This window comes from Octodon degus, unplaced genomic scaffold (assembly GCF_000260255.1).
Source record: "Octodon degus isolate 3935 unplaced genomic scaffold, OctDeg1.0 scaffold00021, whole genome shotgun sequence".
NCBI lineage: Eukaryota > Metazoa > Chordata > Mammalia > Rodentia > Octodontidae > Octodon > Octodon degus.
In genome coordinates, this window is record NW_004524597.1 from 9,764,114 (window position 1) to 9,785,998 (window position 21,885).

A 21,885-nucleotide genomic window follows, 5' to 3' on the forward strand; every position below is an offset into this window, starting at 1 on the left:
GGGGAGATGGCTCAGTGGAATAAGCGCTTCCCTGGCAAGCACAGGGCCTGAGTTCACAGTTTATATCTAAACATTTCCCCAAAGCCTCATATGCTTATAGGTGAGATTTTGGGGACATGCTTGGATTATGGGGCTTATAATAGTTTACTTGCTGTTAGGAGGTGGGACCTGGTGAGAAGAGGTGGGTCACTGGGGGTGTGGCCAGGAAGCTGGGCTCTGGGCTTCCTTGCTTTCTGCTTCTGGTCTACCATTCCATGAGCCTCCTTCCCAAGTGTCTGGTGTATTGTCTTGCCTTGGAGCCAGCCAATCAGTGACTAAAACCTAAGTAAACTATGAGCAAAAACAAACCTCTTTTAGTTGTGGGTGTCAATTGTTGCATCCTAGCTGCAAGAAAAGTAACAGAAACAAGGTGTATGGTGGGATGTTCCTCTGTATGAAGGCCCTAAGTTCAATCCCCAGTACATACATACATACATACATACATACATACACAAGCAAGCTTGGTGGCTGGACATAGTGGCACACACCTATGATTCCAGCACCTGGGAGGATGAAGCAGGAGGATTATGGTGAGTTTGAGGCCAGCCTAGGCTACATGGTGAGTTCAAGGCCAGCCTGAACTACATAGCAAGATCCTGTCTCAAAAAATAAAAAAACAGGGGCCGGGGAGATGGCTCAGTGGAATAAGTGCTTCCCTAGCAAGCACAAGGGTCTGAGTTCAATCCCCAGTTCCGCCAAAAAAATAAATAAATAAAAAATAAAATAAAATAAACAAAAACAAAACAAGCATATAAATAAATAAATAAGAGTTTGGGATGTAATTCAGTGTTAATGTTGCCTGGGTTCAATCTTCAATAATGCAAATAACAATAGCTGCTGGTATTTGGCTTATTTGCAATATTGTGAACTGAAGGACTTCACAAGCTATGTCCTCAGCTTTTTTTTTTTTTTTTTTTCCCCTGGAACCGGGAATTGAACTCAGGCCAGGCAAGCACTTATTCTACTGAGCTATCTCCCTGGCTCCACCCAGCATTTTTTAAAGTCTTACTAAATTGACCAGGGTAGGTTTAAACTTGGATCCTTCAACCTCAGCCTCCAGAGTACTAGAATTATAGGGATCTACTGTCACCCATCTGGATATTTTTTATTTATTTTTTGCAGTATCAGGGACCTTGCACTTGCCAGCCAGACAATTAAGCCATTGAGGTATCTTTCCTGGCCCTACATCTGGCTATATTTTAGCATAAGTATTTTGTGAATTTCTGTCTCTGAAGAAAACACAAACCATGGACTGTGTTTATGTTTTGTTTTGTTTTGTTTTGTTTTGTTTTCAGAACCGGGGATTGAACTCAGGTCCTTGTGCTTGCCAGGAAAGCACTTAATTCCACTGAGCCATCTCCCCAGCCCCCATAAACCAGTTTAAATGAGCTAAGAACCTGCGAGCTTTTCTGTTCCCTATCCTTCTATGATGATCCCCAATAATTTTGTTTGTTTATTTATTTATTTATTTATTTTGCAGAAATGGGAATTGAACTCAGGCGCTTGTGCTTGCCAGGTAAGCACTTATTCTATTGAGTCATCTCCCTGGCCCCAATAACTTTATTCTCTCAGCCAGGCATAGTGGCACACACCTGTAATCCCTGCATTTGGGAGGCTGAGGCAGGAAGACTGCAGTTAGTTTGAGACCAGCCTGAGTTACATAGTGAGTTCAAGGCCAGCCTGCACTACAGTACAAGACTGTGGGCTGGGGAGATGGCTCAGTAGAAAAAGTGCTTACCTGGCAAGTGCAAGGGCCTGAGTTCAATCCCCAGTTCTGCCAGAAAAAAAATAAAAATATATATATATATATATTTTTTTTTTTTCACCCAATTTATTCTTGGAGACACTACAGTCTGGGCATCCTGGCTTTAATGACATACTGGGTTTCTGAGGGGAGTGAACAGCAAGGAAGAAAACATATACTTTTAAAGTCCAACAGTAAGCTTTGAGTTAGACCCCAGGAGTTCACTAGTCCTTTATCCCATGGTGGTCTTTGTCTCATCCCCACCATTGCAGACAGCCTGCCCCGAGGGGCAATTTTTTTACCCAGACCAGTGTGATCCATTCAGGATCTTCAATCTGAGTTCTCAGAAGTTGGGAGCTATACTAGCCTCTGCATCCTTACCCACTCCCGTATTCTGGACCTTACGGCCCCTGCCCTGGTACCAGGAAGAGCAGAGGTAGAAATGACTCCAGAAGCATCCAGATCACAGTCAATGCATTTACAATCTTTATTGTAAAGAAGTTGCAGTCAGAATATGGGACACTAAAAATACACAATCATGGATTGTTCTTTCAGAAGATATCCATATATACAAAAACTGTAAACATATTCACTTAAATATCACTTAAATAATTGTTCTATGCTACAATGTATAGAGATGTCACTCAACCGCAACTCCAGAGGGAGGCATCTGTCTGTAAGAATGAAATATGGCAACATGTCAGGTTTAACTTTATGTGAAAAGCCAGCTTTGTGCAATGCATGAATAGTCAGCTACACACGAAAATCCCCCATAGGGCTGGGCCTTGAAACAAGGTATAGGGTTGGGAGGGAGAAACTGGTCCAGGAAGCCAAAGTAAGACAGTTTGCAGGAATGGCTGTCTCTGGGGGCACTGTTGGCAGGTGGAAGCTTCGGGACTCTTTCCTGATGAGAACTATGTCTTGCCTGGCACCCAGGTGTTCCACTCTTCCCTTAGGCAAGGTCTTACTGAAGGGCTGTTGCCCAGAACCACAGTTGTCTTGTGCCTTCCTGGCCAGAATGGCCCACAGAGAGGGGCAGCTTATGGGGCACTATGAGATGAAACTGGAAGACTTGACCACAATCACGACAACACTAATAGGCCAGGCTGCTCTAAAGTCTATGAGTGGAAATGGAGGGAGGCTCCAGACAGGGCAAACCAAGACAGCAGCAAAGGTAGTCACTATCCATAGGACTGGGGATGGGGAACAGTGGCCATAATCTCTGGCCTCAAGGTGAGGTTAGTGTCCTTACCCCTGGGCCTGGGAAGCCCAGCACCAGGCTGTGTAGGGCAGCTGGACCTCTGACCTTGGAATAAACAGGTAAGCCCAGGTTACCTGGCCCCTGAAGAGACTGCCTCTTTTTCTGTAACCCACCCTAGGCTGTGCTGCCCTCTTACAGGAGCTCAGGTCTGGACCCTCTTGTTGAGGGGCTTGGTGGGGACAGCTCAGGAACCCCCGAAGGACTTCATCTACTTGGCCAACGGAAACCCACAGTGGCCATCCCCTGTGTCCCTGGCACTGGGTGGGCATGATCTGAGGGAGGTCCCAGGAGGCCTTGGGGCCTGAATTGGTGGGGTGGCTTTTGAGCCCTTGTCTGCACCTGCCAACCTTTAATAGGCAGGCACTTGGTACCCTTTGGGGCTGGTGTCCAGGGTTTCGGTAAAGGGTGGGCTCTGGTAGGTCTCGGTGCCCTCCACGCCACTGCCCACTGGGTAGCCAGGGTAGGCCTGGCCTGCCCCAGTCCCCAGCTGCTCTGTGGCAAAGAGTGACATGTCGGTGCCCAGTCGGAACCGCTGCAGGGCCTTCACGGTGAGCGCCACCTGTAGGGGTTGGGTGCAGGTCAGCTGGGTCAGCTGAAGTGCCCCATCCCCTGCTGCCCCTTGGGCCCACACTTACCCAGCTGAGAATGGAGAAGAAGCTGAAAGCGATTGCAGCCCGGGCCGCATCCCCAGCCTGTGTGGTGCCGGGTCCTGGTGCGGTGCGTTGCCACTGATTGGTGAGGAAGCAGAAGCCCACAAACCACAGGAAGGACCAGAGACCTAAGGACAGCAACCGCAGCCAGCGTAGTTCCACCACCAGCAGGAACCTACGGTCCACGGTGCACCTGGCTTTGCCAGGTCTAAAGTCGACCCCAGGATGATGCCAGGCTCCGCGGCACAGGCCAGTGATAGGGTTCAGCGAGGTACACTGGAGAACCAGCCCGCTCATCACGGGCCCCGCCTACCGCTGTCCCCTCCTTCGCAGGAGCTGGGCCTGTCCTCCCCAGAATCCCCGGGACTTCGGGTGGTCAGGCCCCGCCCCTCCGGGCCCCGCCCCTCCGACCCCGCCCACCTGAGAAGCCCAGGTCCAGGAGCACAGCGCGGCGACGGTCGCGGACACTGCTGATCTGCTGGAAGCGCACGTCGAGCAGCAGGAAGGCGACGCAGGCTAGAAAAGCCCCGAGTCCCAGCACGACGCCAAAGCGGCAGGCACCCGCGTTCCCATTGAAGACGCAGCGCAGTTCCGGGCCGCTGTCGGTGTTCACGTAGCCCTCGTTGACTATAGGCCCAAACACGGCGATGGAGAACACCTACGGGCGGCGGCGGCGCTGCTCAAGGCTTGGTAGAGGCCCTCCTCCCTCTAGCACCTCTGGTCTCCGGGCCTGTGCCCGCGTTCCTCTGCAATACCGGCCTATCTTTCCCAACCCTCCTGTATTTAGTAATTACGGACAATAGGAACCAATTAGTGAACATCTACCAGGTTCAGGTACCGTACTAACACCACTACTTTTAAGTGCAATACTCCAAGAACCCAGGGGATGCCACTGTTTTGTGGTCAAAGATGTCCCCCTGAGTTAGGCTAACTACACAGCAGCTACACCATTCTTATCCCCTCTGCAGTTGGGGATATTGGGGCTCCAACAGGTGAAGGGATTGTCCAGGGTCACTTGGCTTATCAGTCAGAGAAGAGATTCAAGCCAGCTCTTCTGCACGACCTAGGCACCATGGCGTCCACTCAGGGCACACTCCAGAGTGTGGAACAGGAGTCTTCACTTCGGTTGGTCCGTGAGTCCGGAACTGCAGTCTGGAGGGCGTGGGGAAGGGAGGAGTGGATGGGAGGCTGCACAGAGGTGTAGGCCAGGCCCCAGGTCGAACCTGCTCTCAGCACCTGGTAGCTGTGTGCTCCTGGGTAAACAGCCCAGTGTTTGAGGGCTGGGTGGGAGGACCTCCCCAGCCTCCGAAGTGGTGGGTACCTGAGGGATGATGTTTACCATGGAACTGATTAATATCAACCATGAATGTGTTCAGAAGAAGACATCACTAACCTTCAGAGTTTGGCCCAACCTCAGTACCCTCTGGGCACAGTTCAGGCAGGCAGGTGGGGGTGCACCACAGTCCTTTTAAACTTGACACTGTTCTTTTACTCTGGGCAGCCCTATGTTTCCAAAAACGGACCTTGGTCTCAACTTTATCATTTTGCTCTTTTCCTCTCCCACCTCTGAGACACCCAGTCAAAAGAGCAGGCAGGACATGGCAATGTCCCCCCTATGGAGTCCACAGTTGGGACTAAAGCTGAGAGCTAGATGAAGGATTTCAGCTTTCTGGTCTAGTCAGTCACTCCACAGGGAAGGCCGGAGCCGAGCCCTGCCCTCTCTGGGCACCTCCCTCCTCTAACACAAAACCCAGAACTAGGCACTCCACTGTCTCTCCTGCATGGAAGGTGTAGGGGAGCAAGGCATGCCCCAGGGTTCAGAATGCCTCAAACCAGGCACCTTCTCCAGGAAGCCCACCCAGTGCGGAGACCCCTCCCTTACTCTCACCCACAACTTGGAGGCTTGGGGAGGGCCAGCTCCCTTCAAAGGGGCCTGACAGCTGTGTGTGCAGGGGTGAGGGGCGGCCTTCCTGATCCCTCTCGGCTTTTTTAGCTCCTTCGTTGTGCTGGGGCTAGGCGTCCAAGCCTTTGGGCGAATCACGTCCCCACCCCGGTGCCCGTTTCCAGGTCATGAGAACGGGAAAAACAGAGAGAAGGCTGAGGAAAGGGATTGGAGTTAGACCTAAGAAGGAACTGGGGGCCGGGGGCTACCAGCGGTGACCTCTCAAGGTCCCTGGGTCGCCGCCAGCCCCTCCCCGCCCGCAGGTGGGCGCGCCCAGCCCGGTGACGTCACCTCAACCTGCGGCCGGCGGGGGAGGGGCCGGCGAAGGAGAAGACCAAGGTGAGGGGCAGGGGGCGAGGGGCTAGGAGGCGGGTAGGGGAATGAGAGGATGGGGAGGGGTCCCTGGGCAGGGGCCACTCACCCAGGAGGCCACTCTCAGCAGGGTCTGCGGCCGCCGAGCGAAGCTCACGGGGTCCAGGGCGGCCCCCGCACGACCCGCGCCGAACGAGGAGCCCTCCATGGCCCGCTGGGAGGTCAGGCCGCTCGCCCCCGGCGACCTCTGTCTGTCGTCGGCCCGACAACCGACCCCGCCCGAGGCTGCCGGGCTGCTGCCAAGACTGCTGATGCTCTGGATACTGCCGCCGCCGCTGCCTCCCGGGAGCGCGCGGCGGGGGCGCGCGGGGCGGGGCGGGGCCGGGCCGAGCCTGCGCCCCCCACGGGTCCACGCGCGGAGCCGGGCGCTGCTCTTCGTCTGCTCCGCCCACCCTCACCTGCGGTCCCTGGCCTGGCGTGGTGGTGACGTTCCGGTGATCAACTGCCTGGTCCTCCTGGGGGTAGGGGAGGCAGAAAGGCAGGTGAGTACAGAAGGAGAAACTGAGGCCGAGAAACTTTTCCCCTTGCCCATAGGGAGAGACAACCGGCTCCCTGTCTTTGGTCCCAAACGACCATAGATAGGTAACTTTTCTATGATCCAGCTCTACCGTAGCTTTTCCAAAAGGGTCTAAACTCAGCCAGGTCAGAATGATGGCCTCTGCTCACAGGGCATTTATGTGGGAGACTGAGCCCAAAGGAGCCCCTCTCTACATCTTTCCTGGGCCCATGGTGGTCTACAGAAGCTCTCCTCACTGCTTCGTATCCTCCAAGGACTCATTTGTGTGAGAAGTACTGAGTTGGGAATTAGGGGAGAAGGGGAAGGAAGCTGCCCTTGCCTCTACTGGGTCTCCCATATGCCCTGAACCTGGTGACAGGACTCCTTTCCCAAGAGGTTGCCCCCTAAACAAATTCCTCTTAAACAGAAGCCATTTTCCTATGTGTCGTTCTTGGAGAAGGCAGTGTGTGTGTGTGTGTAGGGGGGTGTCATGGAAAGACACCCACTCGTCTATATCTGGTTTTCTGGGATCAGTATAGCAATAAGCAGTCTGTACTATACAAGCATTTTTTCCCCCCTTTTGGTACAAGAAATCCAACTCACACCCTCACATTTTCCAAGCAGGCACTGTGCCACTGAGCTAGATCCTCAGCCCTGTTAGTTCATTCTTCAAAGGGAAGTGTGGGCATGAAGTGATGCCTGGTCCAGCACTCTGGAGATCCATTGTTCTGGCCTCAAATTTCCTCAGCCTAGAAATGGGCCAGTAGGCTGGACAGATGTGGCTAGAGGTGCTGCCCACTAGTGTTTTGTCATGTCAGGTACACCTCCTACCCAATCTTATCCTTCTTATCTGTCAGTGGCAAGTCTTCTGTATCCAGTTCTTCCTTTCCCATGTGTATCATTTGTACCAGCACCCAAACATTTGTCCCAGTTTGGAAAAACAAACAGCTTTTGACTCCTCTGCTTCCTTTATTGTTACCCGCTGCTTTCAACACTTCTCCCTGTCCCCTTGAAATAAAAATAAAGCTCCTAAATGACACATCTGCTCACAGTGACATTTTTTTTAAAAAGTTTTTTTTTTAAATTTTTATTTACTTACTTATTTATTTATTTATTTAGTGTGTGTGTGGCCAGTTCAGCCCACCAGTGGGCGGGGCTGGCTGGCATGTGGTGCTGGGGGATTGAACCGCGGTCCCTGTGCTTTGCTTAGCTTAGCTTGTTCTAAGTAGGTACTTTAGACCACTGAGCCATCTCACCAGCCCTCACAGTAACATTTATGTGGGAGGCCAAGCCCAAAGGGGCATTCATGGGTGAGGGCATGTCTAATTTTGATGGTCCCTTCCCTCTAGGATATGCTTACAGATGTCACCCCTTGCATGTGGGCAACTACTTCACCACCGAGTTTCATCCTCATCTATCACATACCCTCCCTCTTTTTTTTTTTTTTTTTTTTTTGTAGAACCAGGGATTGAACCCGGGTCCCTGGGGCTGGGGAGATAGCTCAGTAGAGTAAGTGCTTCCCTGGCAAGTGCAAGGGCCTGAGTTCAATCCCTGGTTGTGCAAAAAAACCAAAACCAAAAACTCAGGCCCTTGTACTTGCCAGGCAAGTGAAGAATTTATTCTACTGAGCCATCTCCCCAGCCCCACACATATTCTCTCGTGGCAGCCTTTTTCAGGTGCCTTCTCCTGACAGACCTGTTGAGCCTTAGGGGCCCAGGTTCTGTCTTGGGACTTTTCCCTCTGTAATGGCTCCCTTAATGCTAAATATTGACAGCCCTCAAATGCCAGTTTGACCCAGAAACTTTCCCTGCACTATTAGTGTAGATGCCCTGGAAAATATTCCAAGGTGGGGCTGGGACGATAGCTCAGTAGAATAAGTGCTTGTCTGGCAAGCGCAAGGGCCTGAGTTCAATCCCTGGTTCTGCAAAAAATAAAAAATAAATAAAAAATTCCAAAATGAAGTGTGTATATGACAGACAGATACGCAGATACTAACTCTGCTGAGGAGATAGCTCAGTAGAATCAGCACTTGCCTGGCAAGCACAGGGTCCTGAGTTTAATCCCCGGTATGGAAAAAAAGATACTCTGGGGAAGCCAGTTATGGGGTGGTCTTTTTTTTTTTTTTGGTGGAACTGGGGATTGAACTCAGTCCCTTCCTTGCACTTGCCAGGGAAGCACTTATTCTACTGAGCTATCTCCCTGCCCGGGAAGCCAGTTATGAAAAAAGGGAAGTGCAGTAGGAAAGAAGGCAATGAAAATACAGATATCATGTCTGGAATAGAACACAGTTTCCAGGGGCTGGTGAGATGGCTCAGTGCTCTAAAGCACCTACTTAGAACAGGCTTGGCAGAGCACGGGGACTGCGGTTCAATCCCCCAGCACCACATGCCAGCCAGCCCTGCCCCCTGGTGGGCTGAGCTGGCTGCGCGCGCGCACACACACACACACACACACACACACACAAATAAAATTTAAAAAAAAAACCACACAGCTTCCAGGGAGCACCTGATGAATCCTCAGCAAACATGCATTAAGCTGCATCAGGCCTTGAGAAAAGTCATAGGTAAGAGGCCCTGTGACTGGGGAAGAAAGGATGAGCAACTTCTCTATTGGCGGCTCCAGTTGCATTAGTGCCCCCTGGCCCGGCTGGGCAGCACGTGCACATCCTTGCCATCACTGCAAGTCCCAGAACAAAGCACACTGAAAACAGGACTTTTACTTCCAGCATTTTATTTTGGTCTCAAAACTCTAAGAAAGTTGTCCCCAGGGTGATCTTTGGACAAGCCTTGTCACTGCTATGAAAGGCCATGTGCCTGTCAGAGAGTGAGCAATATGGTAGGTGGAACTCTCAGAGAAAAACTCTGCCTGAGTTTTCTCTATGGAAGCTCAGCACAGAGCAGGCCTCATTCCAGAAGCCCAGAGCCACTGAGGCCCCAGCACTGTAGGCATCCCCAGCCACACAATGGCCTGACCTCAAGGAGTAGGCACAGGGAACCCCACCAGGTATTCTTTTTATTTTCTGTCTGCCTTTGGGGGGAATTAGGTCCATGTCCTGAGGTTCAGGCAGGAGGCCACATGCTGATTAGCAAGTGGCAGCATGACTGGTCCTGCCTCCATTCTGAGGTGGAAGCCACAGAATTTTTTCAGTGGGCATTTCCATTTCTACTGCATTCTGCCCGAGAGGAGTGGCCCCTGTGAGCAGTGTCCTGGAGACTGTCCTGCTGAGACACAATAGGCTCTGGTTCAGATGCAATGTAATTACTGTCCCACCCTTCTCCAAACAGGGTGGCCTTCGTTTAGTCACAGGAGCCATCCTTCCAGCCGTCGCGCCAGCGTTCATCCACCTGTGAGCAGTCGAAGTCAGGCTTGCCCAGCTTGCGGTTCACCTCATTGTGCAGATGACATAGCCACTGGGTGAAGGATGTCCGAGTTCGAGTGTCTGGCTGGTTTTTGCATATCCTGTGTATAAGGAGCACAAGAAAGATGATGAAAAAAAGCAGTGGCCATGCTGTCCCTGCCAGCTCCTGGGGAGGGAACTGGGTACTGCTGAGCCATAACTAGCTATGCCCTCATGCTCTAAGGTACAGGAATTCCAAGAACAGAGCTAACCCTGTGGTTTTCTGGGCTGCTCCACACACCCACTTGGGGAGCTTGGCAAACTCTGACAAATGCCCAGGGCAAGGCATTAAATAAGGCATAGATATTAACTTTACAACCTTGTAACAATTGGAAGGCCTCAGCCCAGTGTCTCTAAAAGGATGCAGAGGGGTAGAGCCGTGCATAACTACATAACTGTAAACAGTACCTGAAGCCTAGTGCTCCAAGTCAGCAAGAAACTTCATTCTAGTTGCCCAGGCTTTAAACTGCATTAGCAGCTGTACTGCACATCCAACTCCAAAGCACTTATGGAGGAACAGGCATGACTCTTGGGTGCTTTGATGAAGAGGTGACTTGGGAAAAAATAAGTATATTCCCAAGGTCTTAAAACCAGTAGTCCAGCCCTATAAGTGAAGTCCTAGCTAACCTGTCCAAGGCCTCCAGATGAGTGCAAAGCAAGGCACCCATTAGGGAAGCCCTTCATAGAAGTATGGCTACAGCCAAAACCCAGTAGCACCCAGGGAAAGGAGAAAGCTCATGCAACCCATCCTCTCCCAGATGTCAGTCCCAGCTCCCGAGGCAATCCGCCATCTTTGTATCCATTTTGCTAGGCTGTGACATCAGTCAAGAGCCCTTCCAGTAAGGTTCTGTTGCCTGCAGACAGTGGTCACAGCTTACCTCTCCTTTAAGTCTTCAGCACACTCCTCACACGGATAAAATTTGGAAAATAAATGTATGAACTGGGCCATGTCTTGCTGCTGTTGTGGGGTGGGATGGTCTGGGTAGTAGGCGGCCAGGGTGTGAAGCAGAGTCCAGCTGTGGCGGCCTAGTTCCTCACGATCCGGTGGACAATCCTCCCTAAACTTCCTGTCCTGCTGCAGAAGTAGCCAACTAAGAGTCAGTTCATTGTCCCCCCAACCAGAGACCCGCAAATATTCCCCTTCGATGTAGCCTCAGATACAAGCGCTTGCTTAGCATACCTCGCACCATTGGTTTGGACCCCAGCATTAAAAAAAAAAAAAAAAAAAAAAAAGGAAAGTAGTCCCTTTTTTCAGGTCAAGCCGCAACCCTGACAGCGGACCCAAGTCCTCAGGGAATCGAGCCCTCCTGCGGCCGAAAGCTCAACTTCAGGCCGTGGGGGAGGGGGCTGTCACAGTTCAGGCACAGCCAACCCCAGGGGCGTGGGCCCATTAGATGCCTGCCCGGGACTCCCGAGGACAAGGCATAAGGCCGAGAGCCAGGGCTTAGCGGTCGCGAGGGCACCTGCACCTTCTGCTGAGTCCTCATCCACGTCTTGAAGTCCACGCAGGCCCGACAGGGCCGCCTACGCGAGGCGTCTTGGGTGCCCGGCAGCTCCCGGGTCGCCCCCTGGCCCGGAGTGGGCAACAGAGCGGCGGCATCCTTGCGCCCCGCGCCGCGGCCCCGCGCATCAGTCTCCAGGTCGTCAGTTCCCTCAGATCGCGTGCCACCCGGGAGGAAGGAAAAGAGGTTGCTACGGGAAAAGCGCGCTTGGGGCCCGGCCTCCGCCATCTTGCCCGCGCACAGCCTGCCGGGCCAGGTCAACCTAGAGCTGGACCGCCAGGTCCGCCTCCGGGCGCTGCTAACGCGCGCCCACAAGAACCGAGGCCCGAGGCGGGGCTCGCAGGCGAGGCGTAGCTGGAGGTCCGAGGCGGGGCTCGGAGGCGCATAGCCCGAGGCTCCGGCGCAGAGCGAGGCGGGGCGGGAGGCCCAAGTCCAGCCCGCGGTCGGGCCGGGGATCCGGCTGAGGCGACTTTGGGGGCCCTGAACCTCGCTCCCCGGATTGGGCTTGGCGTTCACCGTCCATTGCGTTGCTCGCGTTTCCTTCAGTACAAGATCAGCGTGCTGCGGAAATAGCTCTGAGACCGCGTTGAGCTCCTGGGCTAAGGCCCAGGCGGGATCCGGGATGCGGTGCGCTCCACCCCTATTGTTGTTTTCCCGAGGTGGAACTGGGCAACACTCTCTTGGCTGCTGCTGGCGCCAGGGCAACGCGGGGACGCAGTCTTACAGCCCCGAGGTCCACAGGCGCTAGGACCCAGGAGCTGTGGGCGCGGCAGTTTGGGAACGCGGGCGGCCGGCTGTTGCCCAAGAGAGGAGCTTTCCCAGCTAGCTCACGTGTTGAATAAAAATATTATTGGGGAGTAGAGGGGTGGGGTTTGAGACCGGGTCTTCCTGCCTTATAGTTCAAACTGGCCTGAACTCCCGATGTAGCTCAGGCTTTAGCCTTTTCCCAAGTACTGGGATTATGTGGTCAGCATTGCCAGCCCATACTATTGTTTTTATTGTTGCCAGCGGTACTAGAGATTGAACACAGTGTCTCCCCAACCTGTTTTTTATTTTTATTTTTTATTTATTTATTTTTTATTTTTAGGGAAGGATCTACAGGGTATTCAGGGTCTCACTACTAGATCGAACTCGTAATGATCCGCCTGTTTACAGCCTCCCAAGAGCTGGGATTGCTGGCGCAAGCTACGAAGACCAGTCTTGTTTCTTTTTAATTTTTTTTTTTGGGGGGGCTGCCCATTAGCTCAGTTGTTTAAGTGACTACTTAAACAAAGCAATCAGGATGCTGTGGTTCGAATCCCAGATCCTCAAGCCTTGCCAGACATGCCTTGAACGCATCCTGAGACAACCAAAAAAAAAAAAAAAACCCACACAATGTTTTTTTTTTTTTTTTTGGGGGGGGGGCGGGGATTGAACTCAGGCCTTTGTGCTTGCCAGGGAAGTGCTTATTCCACTGAGCCATCTCCCCAGCCCATCATCTCCCCACACACCCCCAATCTCCCTGGTCCCCCATTATTTTTCGACACATGATCTCAATAAATGGCTAAATTGCCCAGGCTGCGTTTAAATTTGTAATCATCCTGTGCCTTCAGTTTTCCACAATGGTGGCATTACAGCACCCGCCATCACTCCCTGCTAGATAAGGAATATTTATTTTTGAGACAAGGTCTCCCTATGCAGTTCAGGCTGGCCTCGAACTCAGCAACCTTTAGTGCCTCAGCCACTCAAGTGATGGGATTACAAATGAGTGGTGGGATTACAGATATGCAGCAGCATGGCCACCTCAAGGATAATATCCTGCCTCAAAAAATAACCAGTAAATCCAACAAGACAGAAAAACTAGAGAATCACACTAGCCAATGTTTACTTACATTCATGTACAGAGTGTAGAAAATACAAAAGGGCTTTTTTTTTTTTTTTTTTTCTTCCACAAAAGGGCTTCTCAGGGCCCGGGAGATGGCTCAATAGAATAAGAGCTAAGGAACCCCTTCAAAACCAAACCTGAGGGCTGGTGAGATGGCTCAGTGGTCTAAAGCACCTACTCAGAACAAGCTTAGTCAAAGCACAGGGACCGCGGTCAATCCCCAGCACCCAATGCCAGCCAGCCCCGCCCCCTGGTGGGCTGAGCTGCCCCCCCACATAAATAAATAAATTTTTTTTTTAAAAACCAAATCTGACATGTAAGAAGGGAAAAATCTATGTAAAAAGAAATAAACTTATGGTCCAAATATAAGACAAAAAATATATGGTGAAATTTTTAGCAAAAAACAGTATAAAGATATCCACTCAAAAAAATAAATAAATAAATTTAAAAAATAAAAATAAAAAAACCAAACCTGAGAAGATTTTCACATTTTTTATTTTATTTTTCAAAATTTTATTGATAAACAGATAGCAATGAGACAGTTTCAACAAATAATACATTGCATATATTCTTCTTAGTGGTTAATTGCTGTACAAGATGTGGACTTGAGATCCTATTTACAAACACCATTAGAACAAATCATTCTATTCATTAAGAGAATGCAACTATATATCTATCCTAACCACTTTGAATACACAGATACAAAGTGGTCATTCATCGGTATACCCCATTTTTTCTAAGTTCTGTTATTGAATATTATAGGTGCGTAAACTCAGCAAAATATTCTAAAAGAGTCCAGTAGCCCATAATAGCATTAGGTCTTCTGTTTAACTGGCAATGTCAGAAATTATTGACCTGAGTCCCCCACAGCTCAACATAACAGCATGGCTTTACTTCCTATATTTCGTCTTCATACTTTTCTACTGGATGGTTAAGACCAAGGTAAAGCAGGACCTGTGCAACAAGAGTTGTAGCTTTTTGGTCTGAGAAGGTCAGTGAAATGCTCTCAGGATTTATCCTGAGATCACATTTTTTTTAAAAGTGGCTTTTAAAAAACATTTTTATTTATTTATGTGTGTGTGTGTGTGTGTGTGTGTGTGGCCAGCTCAGCCCACGGGGGGGGGGGGTGCGGGCTGGCATGTAGTGCTGGGGGATTGAACCGCCGTCCCTGTGCTTTGCTAAGCTTGTTCTAAGTAGGTGCTTTTGCTTTAGACCACTTAGCCATCTCACCAGCCCGATTTTGACATTTTGCAGGAGCAAAAAGGCCTATAGAGCAAAATTCTGAGGAGGGGGAAAGAGAGATCCAGAGTTGGCCAGCATTCCACCAAGGATCTTGTCAACTGCTATGGAGATTAGGATTTGTTCTAAAAGGTACTGGATAGGAAAGGTACTGGACAGTTTTGGTTTTTTTATTTTATCTATTTTTCTTGGCAGAACTGAGGAGTGAACTCAGATCCTTGCACTTGCCAGGGAAGTGCTTATTCTACTGAGTCATCTCCTCAGCTCCTGTACTACACAGTTTTGGGCAGGACTACCTTGACCTGATGCTTTTTTTTTTTCTAGGCACTGGAGGATTTTAGTAGTGCTGTACCCCTGAACTACAACCCTATCTCTTTTTCTTTTTTAAATATTTATTTATTTATTTATTTATTTATTGTGTGGCCAGCTCAGCCCACCAGGGGGCGGGCGGGCCAGCATGTGGTGCTGGGGGATTGAACCGCGGTCCCTGTGCTTGCTTTGCCAAGCTTGTTCCAAGTAGGTGCTTTAGACCACTAAGCCATCTCTCCAGCCCATCAATTAGTGTTTTGTTTTGGCTTTTTCTTTCTTTCTTTTTTTTGGTGGAACTGGGGATTGAACTCAGGTCCTTGTGCTTGCCAGGGAAGTGCTTATTCCACTGAGCCATCTCCCCAGCCCATTTTTTAAATCATTTTGAGACAGGGTCTTACTATACAGTTCAGGCTGGCCTTGAGTTCACTTTGTAGCTCAAACTGGTCTGAAACTTTCAATCTTCCAGCCTCAGCATCCCAAGGGCTGGGATTACAGGGGTGTGCTACCATGCCCAGCCTCAATTAATTGTTTTGCTTTGTTTTTTGAGACAGGGTCTCCTATGCAGTTCAAGCTACCCTTGAGCTCACGCTGTAGCCCAGACTGGTTTCAAACTCACAGTGATCCTCCTGCCTCAGCTTCCTGAGTACTGGAATTACAGACATGTGCCACCATGTCCTGCTTGAGTTACCCAATTAGGAATACAATTTGTTCTGATCTTCCTGCCTCAGTCTTCCTGAGCTATTGCATGAGCTACTGCACCTGGCTGAGCTAATTCAATCTCCATTTTGCAAAGATTATCTAGTTGTCATGTGCACCGTGGATTGTTAAAATATATATATATATTAATCATTTATTTATTTGGTACTGTTGCAGCAGCCAGGTTCGATAGAAATATTATAGGCAGTCAGATAGGGCCAGGCCCTTGAGGAGACAAGATGGAAGACAAGAAGACCTTGCAACTTTTGGAAGAGACAGACACTTCCATATGGGCCACATCTCAAGACCAAGACAAAAAGAGGAAACACAGCTATATACTTCCCTAGGGATGTGCATCAGGGATTGATATCTAAATAGGTATCAATTACCTTGAAAGAGCCCAAATGAGTCACTAGCCCAACCCCCAACAGGAAGAGACCCTGTCCAGTATTCATGCCCCCTTGCTACATGACTCGCTTTCCCATTTGATACTGGATTTAATCAATTTTACCTGAGCAATGGTGTTTATAATCTCATTGGTTGAACATAGTTTTGTCCCACCTCATGCCCAACTAAATGAGTTCCCATGTCTTCTCCTCTACCTTAGACCCACCTCACCGCATAGTTTTCCTCTATAAATGTCCCTGGAAGAGACAGCTTCCTGGGAACCTGCTCGGGGGCCCCCCTCCTGTCCCTTTCTTGGACAGGAGCTTTCTTTCCCTCAATAAATATATTCTGCTCATAACCTCTGTTCCTAAAATTCATTCTTTGGTTTTAGAGAACACAAACTCATACAGGTCAGGTCAGGTCAGGAGATCATTTTTCCCTATGTCACTTGGAGCTTCCCTGTGTCATTTGGAGGTCACCCACCTGAGATCAGTTTTTCTCTCTGTATCAGTACCAGGTCTCTCTACACAGACCAGACTCAGTGATCTTTCTGTTGTAGCCTCCCCAGCGCTGGGATTACAGGCATGGGCCACTATGCCCGGTTTCAGTGGGTATTCAGTGCACCCAGAGTGGGGCCATCACAGCATATGGTACCAGGGATTAAACCCAGGTCCTTGTGCTTTCCAGGCAGGTACTTGGACCACTGAACTATATCTCTGGCCCACCATTTCCTTGCCTTAAAAAAAAAAAAAAGAAAAGAAGTCCTAGCTAAAGACAGAAGGTGCTGAGAGATGGAAGAAACAGACAGTTCCAAGATTGCCCAAAATGCAATATCTACAGACCAAAACATGTCTTGGGTACAGCAGACAGGATTGCCACACTGAAGCAAAACAAAGAGATTTATATGATAAACTACACAAAGGTCACCAGAGGTCAATTAGAAGGTACCTGGACTGTCTAAAAAACTATGTGAAGTGTCAGTTCTGAGACATTCTGGGTGTTACTGCCTGGCAGAAAACCTTTGGCTGACTGTCGTCATGATGTCATTTATCCTCTAGGGTTTGTTTGTGCCAGTATTTCCTGGTAGGCTAGATGAGGGTGAGGTCAATAATTGTAGTCTTATCAAACTAGATCCCTACATAGGGGACAGGTCTGTCCTGCCATGGACCTCAGCTGAAGTTGGGAGGGGAAGGTGACAGTTGGGCTGCAGGTGCCCTGGCATTCACCTGTGTCAACAGGTGTTCACTGCCTGGGCCAAGAAAATGGAAGGTTTCATGACTTCAGAGAAAGCGGCTAGTAAGACACACAAAGGCCCTTTATTGAGAGTAAGACATTTTCCTGGAGTGGTGCCCCACAAGCTTTCCACTCCAGAGGGTGTGGATTAGGGGAATTCTCTCAGCCATCCTTTAGGGCCAACAGCTCTGTTTCTGATTCTGTGGGGCTCCATGCCTTTGTTATGTGGAACCAATGACTCTTCAAGTCCTTTTTCTTCACTATGTAGCCCAGACTAGCCTCAAACTTGCAGTAATCCTCCTGTCCAGCCTCCCAAGTGTTGGGATTACAGTGTGCTCCATTACACCTGACTAGGAGGATGTCTTAATGACCTCAAGTCAAAGAAGAATATATTTGTGTTAGATAATTACTTTGAGGGCTGGGGAGATGGCTCAGTAGAATAAGTGCTTGCCTGGCAAGTGCAAGGGCTTGAGTTCAATCCCTGGTTCTGCCCAAAAGAAAAAGAAAGACTTGGGATTACTTTGAGGATTTTTAAAAAATTTTTTTCTAACCCTATACTCACATGTGCAAGGCAAATGCTCTACCACTGAATGCTCTACCACTATATGCCATAGACAGGATTGCCGCACCCTGAAAGTGGTGACTTCAGCACCAGGAAGCATCACTGTGCACCAGTGTTGGTTGGAGCTCTGGAAATCTTCATTATAAGGAAGTAACCCAGAGAGGTGGGGCACTTAGATGAGCCCTCTGCCCAGGGATTATAGGACTTCCTCCACCCCAGTAATAGGGCAGGGGGTCTGGTCTGACTAAGGTTACGCAGTAAGTTGTGATAAACCATGGGTTCTCAAAATAGTCCTAGTGACTACCTCTTCAAACTCCAAGTGCTAGTGGTCAAAAGATAGACCCTGTTATTCAAGCCCCAAGTCTCACCAGTCCAAGGGATCATGGGGAAAGATCCTGTGAACTTCAGTCCTTCCCCAATTCAGCTGGAAAAAAACTCAAAAGTTTGTGGGCAAGCAAGGTGGCACACACTTAATAGTCCCAACTACTTGGGAGGCTGAGGCAAAAGGATGCAAATTGCTGTGGTCTGCGCAATTTACTGTCTCAAAATTGAAATGCAGCTGGGTAAGTGCTCAGTGGTAGAGCATTTGCCTTGCATGTGTGAGCAGAGGGGTCAATCCTTAGTATAGTTAAAAAACAAAACAAACCTCAAAATATGTTTAACAGAGATTTCATCTTCTTTGATTTTCGGACATTAAGAGACTGTCCCATATTAGAATAAAACCAGAGAAAACAGTTGCACTGAGAACTGAGTACTGAGTCATTGGTTCCAGATGAGGAAAAGATGGAGACCCACAGAACTGAGAGATATGCTGGGCCTAAAAAATGACAGGGAGTGGGGTAGAGATGGAGAGAGGGAAAGAGTGTCAGGGAGAGGTGGAGGGAGAAATAGGGAGATATACATTGGGCGAGTCCTCGAAGGAGGCTGCACCAGGAGGGGGAGGGGGTCCTGAGAGAAGGGGTGCAATAGTGCTTTGAAGAGGCTTCCTTCTTCCTCTTCCCAAGGTCACACTCTGGATGGAAGGTCCCAGATGGCAGCCCCAGCCCCTCTAGAGCCCTTTTATTATTATTATTATTATTATTATTATTATTATTATTGTGTGTGTGTGTGTGTGTGTGTGTAGTTTAGATATCATCAGTTTATTATGAGACATGGAAATTATGTACATGATGAAAGACGCAGAACCTCAGTGGAATGGGCAGCATTGTGTGACGCCACTTCAACAATGATTTATGCCGGGGAGATGGCTCAATAGAATAAGCACTTCCCTGGCAAGAGCAAGGGCCTGAGTTCAATCCCTGGTTCTGAAAAACAAAAAAACAGTGATTCACTTCACTCTATGTATTTTCCAAGAATATCACCATCTTTAAACAAGAAAAAATCCTTGCCATCTAGAACTACTTTAGTTAGAACTACTTTGGTGCCTCCATATTCTGGAAGAAGAACTTTATCTCCAACTTTCACACTAACTTGTTGGATCTCTCCACTCTTTCCCTTAGAGCAGGACCCCACAGCTACTACAGTTGCCTGCAGCACTTTGCCTTGAGATTTTTTCTGGAAGCATAATGCCTCCTTTGGGAACAGTTTCAGCTGCGCTCCTTTCAACCAACACGCGGTCAAACAGCGGGAGAAACTTCAGAAATGCCTGTCCTACCAGGGCTCCTGCCCCGCAGCTCACTCCACCACCACGCCGCCTCGGGAAAGAAAAACCTACTCTTCTCTAGAGCCTTTCTAGATTCAAGACTGCCTTACACACTTCCAGGTCCGGCAGCTCATCCCTCCTTCCATATCTCCTTAGACTCCCCCTAAAGCCTGGTATTCCTGTGACTGAATACCCTAGATTTTGGGCTCAGGAGACTCCCAGGAAACTCTGAAGGACCAGGGGGCGTGGTGACCCAGACTGGGACTTGGGCGGGGAATTCCATTCAGGCAGTAGTCTTCCGGGTAGTTGCTCAGAGCCCCCTTGAGGACAGGGAGGTGACGAACTTCTGCCACTCCTCGACACTCCAGAATCACAAACAACGGAGGCTGCAGCGATGGCAAGTTCCAGGTACCCGGTGTCAGTCGGAGCGGCAGCCCTGGTACAGATGGAGCGTCTTCAGGTACGGTGGGATGGAGTCTGCTGGCCCCAAGGGGATGTCCTGTGCAGTCTCTCCAGGGATGCCCAACTTTTTCTCATGCAGACATTTGCCTTCTCTGTGCACTGGTCGGATGGCAGTGACACCTTTGTGCGCAGAAGCTGGAAGGAGTTCAGGCAGATCCAGGCAAGCGATCCTGGGGCCACATAAATGGGCTAGTCGGTAACTCTGGCCGGAGGGCCTCCCTTTCCACCTATGAGGCCTTCCAGCCCCTCTGACCTCCATTCTCCCTGGGTGTACAATGGATTCTCAGACACCAATATTCTACTCTCTCCATCAGAAAACCCTCAAAGAGACCTTTCCAGTGGAGGCAGGCCTGCTGCGGAGATCTGACCGCCTTCTCCCTAAGCTTTCAGGTCAGGCTGCCAGGGCCCCAGAAAGTGCGGGGAAGGCAAAACTTGGGGCAGTGATTGTGGGCTCCCATAATATGCTTTTGTTGCGTCCGCAGATGCACCACTGCTTTCTCGCGGAGGGCGCACAGGTCGCGGCCTGGCGCGCCTGCGGCTTCTGGAGACCTATGCGCAGGCGCTGCTAGCTGTGGGCCGAGTGTTGAGGAGCCCGGTGCTTATAGGCTTCTTTGAGCCACAAGCCCGGGACTTGGAATCCGCACTGCCTCCCAACAGGTACCGACCTTATCAGTCCATTGTCCCAGCACAGAGGCATCTGGGCCAGTTCATGGGGATGGTGGGACCATTCTCACCCTCCCCACCCACTTGCTTGCACGGGCTATCCTCCTCAGCGTGGTGATTCTCCCTGCCCCGGAGCCAGAGAAGCTCTCACCCCGCTCTGTGGACAGCCTTGATATCCAGAGTCTGGAAGTTCAGAGCCTCTGCTGCGTGCAGCCTTTCGACACCCAGGACATACAAGGCAGGTCCTTCCACGCAGAGGCGCAAGAAAGCCTGAATGTGCTGCTGAGACACCCCTCAGGTAGGGCTGACAGGGATATGAAGAACTGCCCTTCTGTCCCCCAGATTGGGACTGGTTTCAGAACCCAAAGCCCTCCCTTGCTTCATACATAGGTTGGTGGCTAGTGGAGAATGAAGACCAGCAGAAGGCCTGGTTTCCAGCTCCCTATCTGGATGAGATGGCCCCAGAGGTGGGCCTGATGCAGGAATGCAGCGGTATGACTATAGCCTCCACTCCAGGCCTGAGGGTGGACCCCAAATAGAGGGAGATAATGGCACATGCTTGATGCTCACAGCTGCAGTGAAGCCAAGTGGGCTACAGTGATTCTGGGTATCAGGGGAAGCTAGCTTGGAAAAGGTTGGAGCCCCTGGCTTCTTGTGATACCACCATGACCTACAAACACCCTCTCAGGGTCCCAGTTCTGTGCTTCCCGAGCCTACAAAGGCATCTGCGCTGATGAACTGTCAGTACCAGCAGGGGCACGTGTGCAGGTCCTGGAAACTTCAGATCGAGGATGGTGGCTATGCAGGTACATGAGTGGGATTTTGGCAGACCCAGTCTGTGGTGTAGGAGTAGGGAAGGGGCCATCTCTGATCAAGCCCATACTTTTCAGGTATGGTGATCAGGCCGGTCTGCTGCCCTCGGTGCTGCTACAACCTGAAGGGTTGGGTGCATTCTTGAGTGTGCCAGCGATTGTTAGCAGGGAGAACAAAGCTACCAGCCCACCTCCTGTCCCTGCCCACCCTCCACTGAGTACCATCCAGCGTCGTTGCTGCACCATCACACGAAGGGCACTGGCGCAGAACTCAGGGCCTCAGAACCCTCCTTGAGGGTGTGAGCTCAGTCTGCAGAAAAGTTGGCTGTGTACTGGACCCCACGCCAAGCAAATGCCCAGGATCCAGATCCCTTGGATGGCGAATAGCTGCATCATTCACCAGGGCTGGGAAACGAATGGATTGGGGGGGGGGGACTTCCTACTTCTTTTGAATAAAATTTCTGGAAAACTCCACTTGGTCTTGTAGTACTGAGGGCAGTCTTTGGAACCACAGCTAGGTTGGGGTGGTCTGCCACATTGAGACCATCAGGTGCCAAGGTGCACCCTGGTTGGTGAGGGCTGTGTCTGGGGACCTGGGGGAAGATAGCCCAGA

General features: G+C 50.3%; 3 protein-coding genes and 1 pseudogene across 7 annotated transcripts; 1 reads left to right on the top strand and 3 right to left on the bottom strand.

Annotated features, from left to right (window-relative positions):
- Nucleotides 1-2,269: 2,269 nt before the first annotated feature.
- Syngr3 (synaptogyrin 3) lies at nucleotides 2,270-6,300 on the bottom strand. The gene is made up of 4 exons (XM_004627879.3): nucleotides 6,058-6,300; nucleotides 4,115-4,352; nucleotides 3,680-3,822; nucleotides 2,270-3,603 (listed from the first exon to the last, which is right to left on the bottom strand). Exons 1-4 carry the CDS (start codon nucleotides 6,154-6,156, stop codon nucleotides 3,394-3,396), a joined length of 690 nt encoding a protein of 229 aa, XP_004627936.1. The 5' UTR covers nucleotides 6,157-6,300; the 3' UTR covers nucleotides 2,270-3,393.
- A 2,947-nt stretch (nucleotides 6,301-9,247) lies between these two features.
- Gfer (growth factor, augmenter of liver regeneration) lies at nucleotides 9,248-12,046 on the bottom strand. 4 transcript variants are annotated; one of them, XM_023711871.1, is made up of 3 exons: nucleotides 11,371-12,046; nucleotides 10,780-10,973; nucleotides 9,248-9,963 (listed from the first exon to the last, which is right to left on the bottom strand). In XM_023711871.1, the coding sequence occupies exons 1-3, from the start codon at nucleotides 11,629-11,631 to the stop codon at nucleotides 9,801-9,803; spliced, it is 618 nt and encodes a 205-aa protein (XP_023567639.1). In that variant the 5' UTR covers nucleotides 11,632-12,046; the 3' UTR covers nucleotides 9,248-9,800. The 4 variants fall into 4 exon arrangements, with proteins under 4 accessions (XP_023567639.1, XP_004627937.1, XP_023567638.1 ...); XM_004627880.2 differs by having other exon boundaries at nucleotides 10,780-10,976; XM_023711870.1 differs by having other exon boundaries at nucleotides 11,365-12,046.
- Nucleotides 12,047-19,025: 6,979 nt separating this feature from the next.
- LOC101563603 lies at nucleotides 19,026-19,481 on the bottom strand (annotated as a pseudogene).
- Nucleotides 19,338-21,885, top strand: Noxo1 (NADPH oxidase organizer 1). 2 transcript variants are annotated; one of them, XM_004628109.2, is made up of 8 exons: nucleotides 19,339-19,795; nucleotides 19,877-19,957; nucleotides 20,112-20,187; nucleotides 20,280-20,454; nucleotides 20,571-20,758; nucleotides 20,851-20,952; nucleotides 21,149-21,266; nucleotides 21,351-21,885. In XM_004628109.2, the coding sequence occupies exons 1-8, from the start codon at nucleotides 19,730-19,732 to the stop codon at nucleotides 21,565-21,567; spliced, it is 1,023 nt and encodes a 340-aa protein (XP_004628166.1). In that variant the 5' UTR covers nucleotides 19,339-19,729; the 3' UTR covers nucleotides 21,568-21,885. The 2 variants fall into 2 exon arrangements, with proteins under 2 accessions (XP_023567411.1, XP_004628166.1); XM_023711643.1 differs by having other exon boundaries at nucleotides 19,338-19,795; nucleotides 21,149-21,885.

Coding starts and splice junctions, on each gene's coding strand:
- Syngr3 (XM_004627879.3), bottom strand. CDS start 6,156: ATGGAGGGCTCCTCGTTCGGCGCGGGTCGTGCGGGGGCCGCCCTGGAC. Junction 4,353..6,057: donor TGCTGAGAGTGGCCTCCTGG/GTGAGTGGCCCC, acceptor CGCCGCCCGTAG/GTGTTCTCCATCGCCGTGTT. Junction 3,823..4,114: donor CCTGGACCTGGGCTTCTCAG/GTGGGCGGGGTC, acceptor TGCTGTCCTTAG/GTCTCTGGTCCTTCCTGTGG.
- Gfer (XM_023711869.1), bottom strand. CDS start 11,631: ATGGCGGAGGCCGGGCCCCAAGCGCGCTTTTCCCGTAGCAACCTCTTT. Junction 10,977..11,364: donor GGACTCAGCAGAAGGTGCAG/GTGCCCTCGCGA, acceptor CTACTTCTGCAG/CAGGACAGGAAGTTTAGGGA. Junction 9,964..10,779: donor GCTGAAGACTTAAAGGAGAG/GTAAGCTGTGAC, acceptor CCTTATACACAG/GATATGCAAAAACCAGCCAG.
- Noxo1 (XM_023711643.1), top strand. CDS start 19,730: ATGGCAAGTTCCAGGTACCCGGTGTCAGTCGGAGCGGCAGCCCTGGTA. Junction 20,455..20,570: donor TCCGCACTGCCTCCCAACAG/GTACCGACCTTA, acceptor TATCCTCCTCAG/CGTGGTGATTCTCCCTGCCC. Junction 20,953..21,148: donor CCTGATGCAGGAATGCAGCG/GTATGACTATAG, acceptor ACACCCTCTCAG/GGTCCCAGTTCTGTGCTTCC.